The sequence below is a fragment of the Micromys minutus genome (genome assembly GCF_963924665.1).
Source record: "Micromys minutus genome assembly, chromosome: 9".
In the NCBI taxonomy this organism is placed as follows: Eukaryota; Metazoa; Chordata; class Mammalia; order Rodentia; family Muridae; genus Micromys; species Micromys minutus.
In genome coordinates, this window is record NC_137978.1 from 53,377,020 (window position 1) to 53,392,577 (window position 15,558).

Below are 15,558 nucleotides of genomic sequence, written 5' to 3' on the forward strand. Positions count from 1 at the left end.
GGGATGCCTCTGGGGGACCCATGCTGGAAATCCCCTCCCCCTGAGGGACCAGCCACAGGACAGCGTAGTATAGAATAGAGTTTATTCAGGGCATGGGGAGGGGAGTTAAGGAGGTAGTAGGGGCAGAGAGAGAGAAGAAAGAAGTAGAGAAGTAGAGGCCGGCCATGAGCTCATGGAGAGAGAGGGGGGAAGGGAATGGGGGGAGGAGGGGTGAAGGGGAGAGCAAAAGTGTGAGAGGCCAAGAGACCAAGAGAGAGAGGAGGGAGCAAGCAGCCCCCTTTATAATGTCAGGTAACGGGTGGAGCATACCTGGCTGTTGCCAGGTAACCGAGGAGTGGGGTTTACAACCCAAAACTTGTGCTATCTTCATCGGTGTGGACAGTTTACAAGATCCTCAGACAGTGCACTCTGGCTAGGAAGAAACAGCCGCACTGGGCTGGGTTTATCTTTGGTTTTGCAAACCCTGGATGGACTTCCCTCCCAAGGAAGCAAATTCACGAGAGTGGGTTCACGGGGTGCTTTTCGGCTCTACTGTATTTAAACTAAGTAAGCCAATTCAATGTTTATAGAGTGAGCTATGCCTTATTAGGGACATGGTGAGATGGGGAAAGTTGGCCAAGGTGAAATTTGAGAAATTGGCCCCGGCCGGTGAAAGCGATTACGGTGATGCTTTAGTGTGTGGCCCCGGCCGGTGATGTTTCCATTTGTCTAATTTATTAGTTTATTAGCTTCTCGGTGACTGGAGAAAGGTATGCCGCAACACAGGCCTAATTTGATCAAAACCCAATTTTCATATCATCCCTAGATGGCCGTCATGAGGAGACGATACCCCTGCTTAGGAACCGCATCAGATCCGGGGCAGGGTCCCAGGGCTCTGAGTACCGGCACTGAGTGAGGAGGGCTCAGAGCGTTGAGGCTGAGAGCGAGGGTTTGTTAGACATGCTGGCTCCTTGGCTTTTCAGGCAAGTGATAGACAATTTCAGGCCTCAGTTTTCCCCTCTGTACAATGGAAGCCATGGTGAGCTCTCCCCTTGTGGTGAAGGGGAACCCTGGGCAGCTGGATTGCACACAGTTGTCTCTCTGGAGCCCAGAATCATGCCTGACCCACAGCCAGGAAGGGTGAGTGTTCCCTAAAGGCTTGTGACTCATACGGTTCCCCTAGAAATCAGCTCTTTGTCTGCATGTGCCTTGGGCCAGTCCTGGACACCGCCTGTCTCGATGATTTCTCCACTTTGGAGGTGGGGACACTGGGACCCTGAGAGACAGTGACTTGTTGGGCCTCCAAAGCAGTCAGTGGCAAGTCAGAGATCGGGACTCCAGAATGACTCTGGCGTGCCACCTCTTGGCATAGCATCTGCTGTTTCGGCTTTTGTTCACAGCTGTACAACTGGGACCTGGCAGGGACCCATGAGAAGGGGTTGAGGGACAGTCCTGCCACTGTGAGCGTCACCTCTCTCATTCGCTAGGGGAGCTTCCTCCTGGCCCCACACAGCCTCTTCGGCAGGGTGCGGACTCAGCCCCACAGATGCTCACTGCGCGGATCTAAGCTGGCTTTGGTGGGAGCACGTGCGTAGGTTAGTGGATCCCTGTCTCAAAGGTGCCATGTGGCTTTACTGCTGACCAGACGCTGTCAGAGGAGCTAGGGTTCCAAAGGGAGGAGCGGGACGCCCTCTCCCCCATTCCCAAGGACACTCAGATCTGGTGCTACAGTGATGCCCGCAGCTGTGGGGACACCCCCTCAGAGATACGCGTGTCTGAATATGTCACCTCCTATAAGCTATAGCTATAAGAGGCAACAAGTTGGGAGTCACAGGTCATAGGCCCAGCCTCGGAACAGACGTGGCAGGTGTTTGGTTTCTAGGACATGTGCTAAGTCTGCCCCACTGCCTTTTCTTGTTTAAGACAAGGTCTCACGCAGCCTGGGTTGACCTCGAATTTAATAAATAGCCAAGGATGGCCTTGAATCCCTAAGCTTCCTATGTCCACAACCCATGCCCTGGATTATAGACCCTGCCTCACTCTGCCTGCCCAGTTGCTATGGCGCTGGGTACGGAGTGCAGGGCTTTATCCTTTCCAGGAAAGCTTTGTACTAACCAAGCCGCAAGCCCAACCTCAGTGCAGCTTCCAAGCTTGCCTGGGTGATGGGCTACTGCTGTAAAACAGAAGAGCTCAGGACAGCAGACACCTCGGAGCGGTGAGCTCCTGCCTCTCCATCGTGACCCATGTCAGCCTCCTGCACACGGCCCTCTAGGGCCCCCAAATGCAGCCACCTCGGATTCGACTCACCCCATTCCCTGTAATCATGGCACCAACAGCCCCAGGCAGGCGTCCAGAAGTTAAGGATCTCAGAGAAAGCAGTGAATACAAGAATCTCTCTCTAGTATATAAGGGGCAGAAAATGAACCATTGAGGAAGCTCCTTCCATATCAGGTCAGTGAGCAATGGGTTATGGGGAGCCTGAGAGCAATGCAGAGGTGATTACACACACACACACACACACACACACACACACACACACACACACACACACAGTGAGTGTGGATCTGAGGCTGATGCTGGGTGTCTTCCTTAATAGCGCGCCATCTTAGTCTTTGAGACAGGGTCTCTCCCTGAACTTGGAGCTCACTGCTTAGGCTAGAAAGAGTGGCCAGAAAGCTCCAGGAAGCTGCCTGCCTCTGCCTTCCCAGGATAGGATAACAGACATGCACTGCCTGCCCTGTTGGGCTTTTTATGTGGGTTCTACAATCAAATTCAGGTCCTTAAGCACTGTGTACTAAAAGTACTTTAGCAACCAAGCCGTCTCCACAGCCCAGATTGCTGATTTAGACAAGGTGGGCGGGGAGGAGGACTTCTGCAGAGGGGAGACATCCTAACAGTGACCGAGAGGAACCCAAGGAAGAAGCCATGTGGACATCTGTGTCGGCGCTTACTCAGAGTGGGGGAAGGGGGTCTGAAGACCAGCTTGGCCATTGCTCAGCAAGCCTTACCAGGCACCTGCTGCCCTCCTGAAGAGTCCCTGGTCAACAGGGGATTGGAGTAGACCTGTGGGTGCTGCCCTTCAAGGGGTGGGCCACAAGGAGTACCCAGGATACCCTTCCATTCAGAAAGCCAGAAGAGCCCCCCCTTTTTTCTTCATCTCCTTTCCATCCCTTCTCCAGGCTGAACTTTGCAGGGGTGGGGAGGTTGAGGGGGGCAGATGAGCACAAGGCCAACACAGATGGAAACCACAGCGTGGGGGGCGATGAGAAGACCCTCAGTGAAGACCATGGGGAGGGCTGGGGGCAGCTCACTCTGAGGTGCATGCACTGGCTTCTTCTCCCACTCTTTCTATTGCATGGCATCCAGTTTGATCCACACAGAACACAGACCGTGAAGGTAAGGCACAAAACACACTATTAAAAGAAAAAAAAAAAAAAAAAAAAAAAAAAAAACCAAAACACAAAACAACAGCTGTTGCTTTCTCAGGCCTGCTTGCCAGAGGCCAAGGAAGGGCATTTTCAAGATAAGAACTTTTTTCCCAGTGAAGAAGCTTTGACTCCCCTTTTCTCCCAGCCTCACCACAGACAGCTCTTGGCAGCCCTGGGCCTCACCTGCCCACCACGGACAGTACCATGGTGAAGTGCGGGGCGCACTAGAAGGTTTGCCTCTTGCTAGTCATTCCCACAATCGGCTGAGCTTCATTTCTGGCCCACTATAGAGGCAGCAGCAGGGTCTGTTTTGCTACAACGTTATGAGGGAATAATTCACAAACGTGTGAACTGTGAACCGTGTGTGCGGCGTGCCCCGACATCCTAACACATCACCATAGCTCAGCTACTCCAGTCTGAGGACTTGGGGCCCATCATGGCTCCCAAGCAGGAAGCAAACGGAGGCAGGGATGTTAAATTAGAGCACTCAGAACACAATGGCTGGAGTTGGTCCTGTGTTCCCCACGAAACACACAAGAGGCATGTGCAAAGGTGCTGCACACGAGGGAGCGTGAAGGTCCCAAAACTGCAGAGAAGCCCACAGCCCTTGTCCGGGCGTGTGAGAAACTCCTGCCTAGCTCTGTCACACCATGTGACCTGAAGCTGCTCAGTTCACTTCTCTTTCTCTCTCCTTCCTTCTGTAAACGGAAGGACTGCCATGTTCGTCAGCCTTGCGTGGTCTCAGGTGAAGGTATCACTTGCAAATTGAGGCAATGACCCTAGCTTTATTCCGAAGGTTCTCACTTTCCCCAGGCCCTTGTCTCTGTAATGCAAGCCTGGGGTGAGTTTTTCCTCAACTCACCCATCCATGACCACCTAGCTAAACTACCCGTACATGTGTCCATCTGTCCATCCATCCATATGTTCACATGCCTACCCAGCTTTCCAGTCATCAACTGACCATCCATCCATCCATCTATCCATCACCCACACATCCATGCACTCACTAGTTTGCCCATCTTCCTGTTTGTCCATCTGTCCATCTATGCCACCCCTCCCAGTTCCACCAGCCGCCCCAACACTCAATTGCCACAAACAAAACCTTCCATGGCAACAGAGCTCCTCTCGGACCTGGGAGATGTTGTTAGACCACAGTAACATATTAAGGAGGAGGTCTGAATCATCCAGCGCCCCTCTAATGTGCGGCAACACCTCCGTGACAAAGTCTTTGTTCTGAGCTGTTTACTAAATTAGGCCTTTCCCGGACAGTTTCAGCCTTCACTTGTTTTAACACCAGCAATAAAATGCTGATATAATTAGTAGTAGAGCTGGCAGCCTGTTACCGGTGTTTTACTTACAAGTAAAACAACTGTGTGTGTGTTTGTGTGTGTGTATGTATGTGTATATGTGTGTATGTGTGTCATGTGTGTGTATGTGTGTTATATGTGTGTATGTGTGTGCATGCATGTATGTGTGTGTATGTGTGTTATGTGTGTGTATGTGTGTTATATGTGTGTATGTGTGTGTGTGTTTCTGACTATTGGGTAGATAGGTTAATAATGATGTTAGTGATTATATCCCCCAGGCTGGGTCGTGAAGACACCAGGTTCGGATGACTGAAGTTTTAGTTTTGATTCTGCTACTGGCTTGCTGTGTGATCATAGGAAAGCTGCTTTCACTCTCTGGACCTTGGCTTCCCGTCCGGAGTCCGGAGAGAGGGCTGGCCTGGCTGGTGCTGAAAGCTTCTGGCAGGTCCACTTAAGGGTCCACCACTGTGGTACCCCATTTTGACCCCACCCAGGCCTCACCAGTTTCCAACTCAGGGGAGCCTGGCTCCCTGTCTCTGTGTTGCAGCCATGCCCCAGTCAGCCTCTCCTCTCCTCACGCCCCTCAGCTCCAGTCCGTCAGGGTTCACTGTGTCCCCCCAGCTCCAGTTTCCTTCCCATCAGACCCATGGTGACCCTTTAGCTTTTAGGGGGGTCGCGCTACAATGGACTTCCGTCAGGGGATCCTCTGCACCCTTAGAACACAACTTGAGATTTCTCACGGCCTAGAATGCTCTGGGCTGTTGTGTTCACTCTGCCCACTGGTTGACATCAGCTTGGGCTCATGCAGACCTGATGCCTGGGTTGCTTCCCCACTGGTTTGTTTAATGAATCAGAACTCAGATGGTTTATTTATTCTTTATTCATATTTTTGAGACAGACTTCTATTCTAGTTCTGTTTGGCCTCGAGCCCGCAGCAACCCACCTGTCTCACCCTCCCCTGTGTGTCTGTTTGGCCTGTGGACTGACAGTGCTGCCTTGTCAGGGCAGTGGTTGGGTTCTAGAATCTTCAGTCTGGTTCAGAAGCTGTGTTTCACCGGAAGATTCCATACTGCTCTGCAACACCTTACTGGCCTCTTGGCTTAGCCTGGTTCATCACTCAGCAGGGACACCGAGTTCCTGCCCTCTGGGTTCTCTAAACACACGCCACCTGCTCCAAGCTGCTGTCCGTCCCCTCCATGCAGAATGCCTGTTCCCCGATGGAGTGTTGTCTGCTTCATTGTGTAGGCCACAGAGAAGCTGCAGTCACCTCTCGATCTTTACTGTTAACAGTCCAGAGCTAGGAATGTCGGCTCCAGGGGAAGAGCCCAAATTCCCTTGTTGTCCCGGCTCCCCGTGCCCGCAGTTAGCAAGGAAGCTTTTCTTAAACGATGTGCAATGAGGCAGAGGCACATGGCAGGAATTAAAGCCATATTCCCACCGCTCACCCAGAGCACAGCTGGCTAGTCGCTCCCGACAATTTGGGGGCAATACAGTCCTGGGAGGCTCCTGGTTAGAGGTGTAACACCACCCAGAGGAGAGATGGGGCTGCCCGTTAGTCAGCTCGGGACAGGCTGCCAGGGAGCTAAGTCACTCTGTCCTCAGCTGGAGCCCTGTGAAGAAGGCCTGCAGGGCTGTATCACACAGCGAATGCTGGGTTTAATCAGACAGTGCAAACCAAAGACAGGCTGATTGCTGGAGAGCAGTAGCTACCAGCTCATTAGCCTAACAACCCTTCACTAAACTGCTGCGCAGGGCACTGGGGGCCTGGCGACAGCAGTGGGCAGAGGGTGCCTGCCCACCCTTAGGAATCTATCTTTGGAGATGGGGCGGGAAGCACAAGGCAACCCCCTACTTGTAATATCCTGGTGCTTCACCAGAGGGCAGCAGAGAGCTTTTCAATGTGTTCTGCCCCCTTCCCCCCCAAATCTGTCCACTCTATCCATGAATTGTAAACTCAGTGGTCTTCCTCAGGGAAAGTGGGTAGGTGAGGCTGCCTAATAGCAGCTTGGGCTCAGCAGGCACACCCCCTTTTCTGCCTCAAAATGCCTCTGTTTTCCCAAGATACAACGAAGAAGTACCCTGGCCCTTCTGCTAACCTTGCAAACAGGCAGGGGCTCTATAGTCAGAGAGATGTTGAGGCCATGGAGGGGCTCCAAGCCAGAGGTGAGTGTGTTGCACATGCAAGTGTGCACACGTGTGCATGCATGTGTCCGTGCTTGTGCGAATGCGTGTGCTCAAGATAAACACTTCAGCCAGCATGGAGAACCTAAGAGGAGGAGAGATTTAAAAAAAGACATTTGGAAAAACCAAAGAAGGCCAATGTCAGGGAAGGGATGGTGAGTGTCCCCCTTTGGGGAATGGGCGGAGCGGGGGAGGTAAGGACAGGCAGTGTCCTACAGGGCAGCTCATGATCAGCAGGGATGGCAACTAAAGAAAACGCCAGCCAGCAGGTTTCCTGAAGGATGGATTGTGTGTGCAGGAGAGGGCCTGTGATGTCCGATGGCGTCTCAGCTGGACCTGGAGCACTTCAGGGTAAAAAGGCAGGGAGGGAAGGTGCTTCTTGAGAAGAAGGGACACATTGGAGAAGGGATGGGTCAAAACCATGGGCAGGAACAGGAGAGAAGGAAGCAAGGACAGAGGCAGATGGGGCCCATGGGGACCTGGGCAGCACAGCCTCTTAGGCGGAGGATTTCCCCTGTAGGTCAATAGAATTAAATCCACCAGTCCAGGCTGCAGGCAGGGGCTTCAAATAGAGTCTCCCTCCCAGTGCTGGGATTGGGTTTGGTCTGCCTTCCTTGACCAGAGCACTCAGCAGGTGTGTGTGTGTGTGTGTGTGTGTGTGGTGTATGGTGTGTGTGTGTGTGTTGTATATGGTATGTGTGTGTGTATGGTGTGTGTGTGTGAGATATGTGGTGTGTGTATGGTATATGGTGTGTGTGTATGGTGTATGTATATGTGGTGTGTGTGTGTGTGTGGTGTATGTGTGTGTATGTTTTTTTTGTGTGCACGCACTCGAGCATGCATGCATGCACGCGCACAGACACCCGTGGAGTCCTGAAGAGGACATAGGATTCCCTGGAGCTAGAGTTACAGATGGTTCCAATCTGCCTGATGCAGGTGCTGAAAACCAAATCCGGCCCTCTAAAAGAGCAGGTCGTGTTCTTAGCCACGGAGCCACGCCTCAGCACACGTCCATAGCAGGAGCTGGTGTGTGGTGAGGGGCTTATGTCTCGCTGCCAGCATCATTTTAAAATCCAACTTCCTACACTCATGGTGTGCACTCACTGATAAGCGGATACTAGCCCAAAAAGCTCAGAATACCCAAGAAACCATTCACAGAACTTACGAAGCTCAAAAAGAAGGAAGGCCAGAATGTGATGCCTCAGTCCTTCTTAGAAGGGAGAACAAAACGCTCATGGGAGGAAATAAAGGGACAAATGGAGAAGCAGGGATTGGAGAAAAGATCACTCAGAGACTGCCTCACCTGGGGATCCATCCCATATGCAGCCACTAAACCCACACACTATTGCTGATGCCAGGAAGTGCTTACTGGCAGGAACCTGATATGGATGCCTCCTTAGAGGCTCTTCTGGAGCCATACTGATACAGAGGAGGATGCTTGCAGCTAACCATCAGACTGAGCACGGGGACCCCAATGAAAGAGCTAGAGAAAGGACTGAAGAAGCTAAAAGGGTCTGCAACGCCATGGAAAGAACAAAATTATCAACTAACCGAGCCTACCACAGCTCCCAGGGACTAAAACACCAACTAATGAGTTTGAATGGAGAAACCCATGGCTCCAGGTGCATATGCAGCAGAGGATAGCATTGTCTGGCATCAATGGGAGGAGAGGCCTTTGGTCCAATGAAGGCTCATATTCACAGTGTAGGGGATACATATATAATATATATATATATATATATATATATATGTATGTATGTATGTCCGGCTTTCTGGTAGCCTGGATGAACTCCAGGCTTGGATCAAATTCTACCCTGATAGTTTTCTGGAATTCACATTTTTCAAGCGACTTCCAAGAACACCACATCCAGGTCCTAGGAAGTAGCTCAGAGAATGCAAAAGGGAAATCACGGAGAGCGCCCCTAGTGTCCAGAAGGAGAACTGCAACCCCTTCTAAAACTTTCTGCCATAGGGTTTGCAACTATGGTTGAATGCTGGGGTTTGCAGAGGCTAGAGGCTGGGGGTTTCCTGTTTATGATTAATTTGGACATCAACTATTATGACTCACATACCCGAAGGAGCCCAAGGCTGCTCTCATCACATTATTCCTATTCAGATTTCTCAAGGATCTGGGCTGGGACAGAGGCACCAGAGAGACTGAGCTTGAGTTTGTCCAATTGCTCAGCAAGCTCTACACATAGTAGGTGCTTAATGTGTGCTGCTTGCTCATGGGCAAGCAGTTCCCATTACATATATTCTGAAGAAACCAGATGCGTGACTTACGATCGAAACCAGAGGACTAAGGGACCGAGAATTCTGGCTTCCAAATTATCAAGGCTAGGATGGCATTTGTTTTTGTACCCACAGTGAGACAAGCATTTGAGCTGCGCAGTAACATGTCATCCAGGGAAGACATGTAAGTTCTCAAAGGGCCACGGATGCCTGGCTCTTTGGACTGAACCGTTAATGTGTCTATTTAAAACCCAGAAGTGTGTTTTCATTAGAGCTGATTCCAGAGGGCTTTTGTAAGGACCATTGTCTGCCTACTCGGAGTGGCCTTGTCCCTCTCTCAGAACCTTCCCACCTCCACTGAACATACCGTCCCTTCCACTTAGAGCTCCTGTCCGCCCCCCTCCCTGCCACCCGTACCCGCTTTGTCTCAAAGCCACTTTTGATTTTGAATCCACTTTCGATGCCAATGTGACCACCGTGTCCTCAGCCCCGCCAGCTGAGTCACCTTGGCGTGTGTCTGAGCAACTTCTCAGCCGCTCTGGCTTAGCCACACATCTGTTCGGGCTCTGCTTGGCCTCTTTCTGGGACCCCACTACCTACTGTCCCTCTCTACATGTCAAAAAGACTTTGGGGTGCTCTGATGAAGAAGATGAACTAATCCCAGGGCGAACCTTAAACCCCGCAGAGGTTAGGCCAAGTCGGGACTCCAGGGTATCTAATTCTTTCTGTAGGTCTCTGAATGCGCTCCAGACCAAAAACATGTCAGAGAGAGCCACGGGGATGGTCACTTCCTTCAATGTCTACCAGCCAATGCCCCACCCCCACCCTGCTTTCTGCATTCCTGTCTTGGGAGGGTAAGGCTGCGTGCTCAACTCATGCTGTGCTGTGGTGCTGTGGATTCAAGGACTTGTGCCCTCAGGTGTTTGTGGGACTCGGCTATCAGGTCCCAGCCTCCTCCAGGGACCACTTTGCTTTCTTTTCTCTACTCAGTAACCAATTGTGAACTTTCAAATGCAGGTCATGGCCAGCCACTGCCCTGGGTGGCTTCTGGGGTGCTGGGGGTAAATTGCTACTTTGTTGTTTCCCATGCCCTGGCTGTGCCCCGCCCCTGAGGGCAGCCCTTCTCACCTTGGAGCCTTTGCACGTGCTCTGCCTGTTTCTTGGACTGAGCCCTGCTTTTCTGCCACACCCCTGGCACCTACAGGCCTTATTGCCTGAGACCCGCGCTTGATCAGGAGTGCCTCTATTTGCGTGGCTCCAATTTGCTAGACCCTTAATTACATGGCCTTGATTTGCACAGCAGAGGCCGCACACTAGAAATTGCTTGGATAAACGGCTCAAAGGAAACCTGGCCAAACCCACACATTGGCCAGAGCTGGCCTTGTCCTTCTTGCCACGGGGTGTCAGGAAATCCCAAACACAAAAAGACTTCTTCCAGGGGCTGGTGAGATGGCTCAGGGGAACTACTGCCTAAGTGTGAAGACTAGAATCTATCCCCAGAGCCAAATTATCCCTTGGACAAGAGAAGTTGCTGGGCTTGCGGCTCAGGTGAGAGAGCTGGGCTCAGTGTATAGCATAAAGAAAGCAATTGAGGAAGTATCAGCCTGCATACATCTGTGGCCCCACACAAGTCACACACACACACTCACGCACGCACCCGCACACACATTTGCACACACGCTCAGCTTTTTACAGCTCCTTGCTTTACCCTGTTACAGAGTACTCTAGTCAAAGCCCTGCCCACTCCCTTCTGTGTAAGGAGTGACTCCTCCACCGCCCACCCCGAGTCCCTCACACATTGAAAGGATGAAACCTCTGAGGCCCAGCGACCAGCCCCAGGCTGCATTACAAGGACGCACACCTGTGCCCACAGAAGGCAGGCACCCTGTCATCTACCAGCTCTTGCCTGTCACAGTCCCACCAGCTGGGGACAAGCACAGGGAGTCCCTGGGGCTCCTTGAGGCTCCCCAGAAAATTGTTCTCTGCCGGTTCCTGGTAATATTCCCAGCCTCATTCTCACCCTGCTTCCCCAGCTGAAGAGGAAGCAGCTCGAACATCTGTGGGGCTGGGACTCTGGGCTGAGATGAATTAATTTGTAAATATCTTCATTTATATGTAAATGCGGAGCCCAGAGCCCTGCCGCAGGCCCTAATGGGGCCTTGCAGCCTGGCTCTGCCGCTCTTTCTTTACCGGCTGGGCACCGGAAGATGTTCTCAACACTGCTCACTTCCACAGGTCTCTTCTTTCACTCTCCCCTATATAGGGTGGCTCTGCTCCCTGGGGTGTCCTCTGCTCAGGATACCCCGGTGTCTCAGAGCGCAGAAAGAAGGATGTAGAAACCCAGCATGAACACGGGGGAGGGGGGACGACAAAAGGAGCCTGGGCCATAAATCCTAGGACTGGTTTTTAAGTCCATGCTGCTGTGTGACTTTGGAAAAGTCCTATACCCTCTCTGGGCCTTATTTTTATTAACTGCCAAACAAAGATGGCGCCATGGTACAGGTGTAGGAAGACGTGGTTTGGGGTTTGATCAAGTTCGTGTCATTCCAATGGGAGACCCTTAGATTGCTCATCCCTTGGCCTTACTGAACTTTGACCCCTTCTGTAAAATAAAACGCAGAAAATGGGGGGGGGGGGTAAAAAGTAATGTTACTTTTCCAAGTTTGAGGGGTTAGTGGTGAAGAAGAAAGAAACAGAAAACAAAGTGTACATGGAGGATTTAGGGGGGTCCGGTGCAAGGTGGGGTTTGTTTCGTGGTGGTGAGAGAGGGTTGCTTGAAGCTTAGGAGTGAACGTGCTCCTCTCAGAACTGTGTTTGGAGACCCAGAAATTCTGACCCCGGGTCGCCTGTCAACTAAGCAGAGTAGCCAGACTTGGGGGGAATGGGCAGCAATTTCTACCAAATTCTACAATTACAGGAATGTGAATCAGTCTGTTCTCCGGAGGGTGGGGGGACTGGCTCAAGGTCACTGGGTAAGGAGTAGCTGTGCTGGGATTTGAAGCCTGGTCTTCAGGCACCTGCTGGCTTTCTCAGAGTGAGGGTGGGGTGTGGGGTTTTGTTGATGCTGGGTGCTGCTGGGTTCCCAGTGGAGAATGGGTTTCAGGAAGCCTGGCTATAAGCCAGGAAGTCCCCTGCCTAAGGACTCTGCAGCTCCCTGGGCATTGCTTATTTTCCTCTCCAAAATGCTTTTTATCTCCGCTCTCATCTTGATGGCTACTGATTTATCCTTGGCTCGAGTTCCTTTTCAGAAAAAGAAAGGGGGAGGGCGGAGAGCCCTGGGCGCCCCCATTGTCTTAGGTGCTCAGGGAAAAAAAAGCTGGGATTGAGGTCCTAGCTCAGTGACTGGGAGTATGAAAGAGCACTGTGTGTGTGGTGTGTGGTGTATGTGGTGAATGTGTATATGTGTGTATGTGTGTATATGTGTGTGGTGTATGTGTATATATGTGTATATGTATGTATATGTATTATGTGTATGTATATATGTATGTGTCTTGTATGTATGTATATGTGTTGTGTGTACATATATATGTGTGTATTGTGTGTGTATATGTGTATATGTGTTGCGTGTATGTGTGTGTCTTGTATGTATGTGTTGTATGTATGTGTATATGTGTGTTTATATGTGTCTTATATGTGTGTATATGTGCTGTGTGTATGTGTGTGTCATGTATGTATATGTGTTGTGTGTATGTGTCTTGTATGTGTGTATATATGTTGTGTATATGTGTGTATGTGTGTATATATTATTATGTGTGTATGTATTTGTGTTATGTGAGGTGTATGTGTATATATGTGTGTATATATGTGTCTTGTATGTGTGTATGTGTATATGTGTGTATATATTGTTTGTATGTGTGTCTTATATGTATATGTGTTGTTTGTATGTGTCTTGTATGTGTGTATATATGTTGTGTATATGTGTGTATATGTTGTGTGTGTATGTGTGTATATGTTATTATGTGTGTGTATGCATTTGTGTTGTGTGTGGTATATGTGTGTACATATGTGTTTGTGTGTGTGTATGTGTGTGTTCACACCTAGCACCACTAAGCTACTCCATAGAGGTCATAAGATTCTTTGCTGGAGGAGGGTGAGGGATGAGGGAGATCCATCCTACTGACATGCTGGCCCTGCCTTAGTGGGGTTCTGAAGGCTGAAGAGGAGCTTACCAGGTGACACAAGGTGAGGGCCCTCTGTGAGGAGAGAGACTAGCATGCATAAAGGGTCAGAGAAATAAAACGCAGTGGAAGTTTCTGGGGAATGTGTGGGGCGCTGGCATGAGGCTAAATTGTCTTGATTCTGCTGCCTTTGCTCACCCTGCTCTATCCTAACCTGAAAGTCCTGCACTTGGGACCTTTGGGACCTTGGAGATCTTGGAGGACAATAAAATATGTTCCCAGGCTGGGCAGAGGTGCAGTCTCTCAAGTCTGCCATTCCAGGCTGTGTGACGTGTAGGTACGGCTCCACCTCTCTCTGGACCTCAGCTCCTCACCTGGGGTTTGTGATGTCTATGGTGCAGAATTCTAGGAGGAGCTGTGGCCTCACCTTTCCCTGCCTCTTCCCTCCAGAGCTTGGCTCCACTTCTGCAGAGAGCCCCAGCTCCTGGAGGCAGGTACATCCCCTCAGAGAAACCTTTTAACACAGCTTCTCACGCTGTGGTGACCCCCAACCGTATAGTTACATTGTTGCTACTTCATAACCGGAATCCTGTTACTGTTACTAATTGTAACAAAAGTGTCTGCTATGCAGGATATCTGGCTTGTGAACCTTATGGAAGGGTCAAGACCCACACTTGGGAACATTAAGAGTATCTAGGGGCTGGAAAAGCACAGCCCAGGCCCCACCCCTTCCTCTTCCTGCTCACATGCCTGCCATCGGCTCAGGCGGCCTTACCTCACAGTGGACTGGTACACAAGATCCTCCCTCTTGCGGTAATTCTCCATGTGGGAGTAGTTGGTGGAGAACATGGCATCAAAGGTGAAGATCTTCTGCTTGATGGTGCCGCCATCTGTCACCTGCCAAAGAGCAGAGGAGCCACAGGTGAGTGCCCAGCCTGCCCTGGCCACGGCTGTCCTCAGAAGTTGCCTTTGGCCTGTCCCCGACCTTGGTCCCTCCCTCTCTACCCTTTCCTGCTGAAGATGCTGCAGATGCCACTGATGCTCAGTGGCCGCCCCTCCTTTACATCCTGAGAGCCTTTGTAAGGCCTCCCTGCTCTTGACTCTAAGCACCAAAGGACAGCTTAGGAATTTGAAAAAGAACCATGGGGTGGGAGAGATGGCTCAGCAGGTGACGGAGCTTGCAGCCAAAGCCTGAGGATTTGAGTTCGATTTGGATGTCATACATGGCAGAAGAGAGCTGACTCCTGCAAGTTGTTCTCTGACCTCCCTCCACAGGCACTGTGGCATGTACATATGAGCGTGTGCACATGCACAAACACACACACACAAATATAAACAAACAAGCAAACAAATAGAAGGAATGACAGCCTTTGGCCCCAGGAGGCCAAGATCACCCACCACTGAGCTTTTCTGCCCCATTCTTCCTTCTCCAGCCTCTTGTCAAAGCTTTGTGCACTGTGGAGCCCTGGATGTAGTGTGTCAACAGCTTTGCCAGCCTGTGAGTGACCCTGGCTCCCTCCCACCAGTGCCAGCCACCAGAGCAACCTCTTCCCAGCAGGGAAACAGTGGACTTTCAATTCTTGGAGCACTTACCCACAATTCCCTGAGGCCCTGCAGATATGAGGGGGCAGGGCTAGCAGCCTCTCCTCTCTGCATCTTTCCACGCACCAGGAGATGCCCCATGATGGTGCTGCTGTGCAGGCATGACGAGCAGGGCCTCGGGAATTGTGGGTAGGACCAGAATGAGCTGTGTAGAGTGAGCTATAGTAGAGAGAAAGAAGAAGAGGGAGCAGGCTAGCTAATGGGGGGGGGAGGGTCATCAGTGGGCAAAGAACTCAGGAAAAAACAACTAAGCTGTAATGCAGACATTTCTGCCATTATTATTATTATTATTATTATTGTTATTATTATTATTATTATTATTATTATTACATATGCACGCATGATGTGTGAGGGGAGTCTGTGGAGGTCAGAGGACAACTATGTAGAGCCACCTCTCACCTCTTTCCTGTGGGTTCCAGGGATCAGACTCAGGTCGCCAGGCTTGAGCAACAAGCACGTTCAGTGGCTGAGCCATCTCACAAGCCCAAGGCATCCTGACAGGTTAGGCCCAGAATGTCATGGCAACTCAGAGGAGAGGGAAACCCACTCTCCGAGGGCAGGGAGTTCCCACAAGGGCAGTACTTAGGCTGCTTTTGCCGGAGGTGCAGGAGTCAGCCCAGCAGCGCATGGCTGTCCAGACAGAGAGGTACTGAGAGCCCAGGCTCTAAGAGAGCAAGAGGGGTCAGCTCAGCTGCTTCGGTGAAAGTGACT

The 15,558-nt window shown here is 51.0% G+C and overlaps 1 protein-coding gene across 2 annotated transcripts in view; it reads right to left on the reverse strand.

Annotated features, from left to right (window-relative positions):
- IGSF21 (immunoglobin superfamily member 21) overlaps positions 1 to 15,558 on the reverse strand; it is a gene marked incomplete at both ends in the record, with an annotated part of 212,493 nt that overhangs the window by 58,785 nt on the left and 138,150 nt on the right. For both annotated transcript variants that reach the window (XM_080920972.1, XM_080920971.1), the window contains one exon: positions 14,021 to 14,142. In XM_080920972.1, coding sequence (XP_080777098.1) covers positions 14,021 to 14,142 — 122 coding nt within the window. The remainder of the gene's footprint in view (positions 1 to 14,020; positions 14,143 to 15,558) is intronic.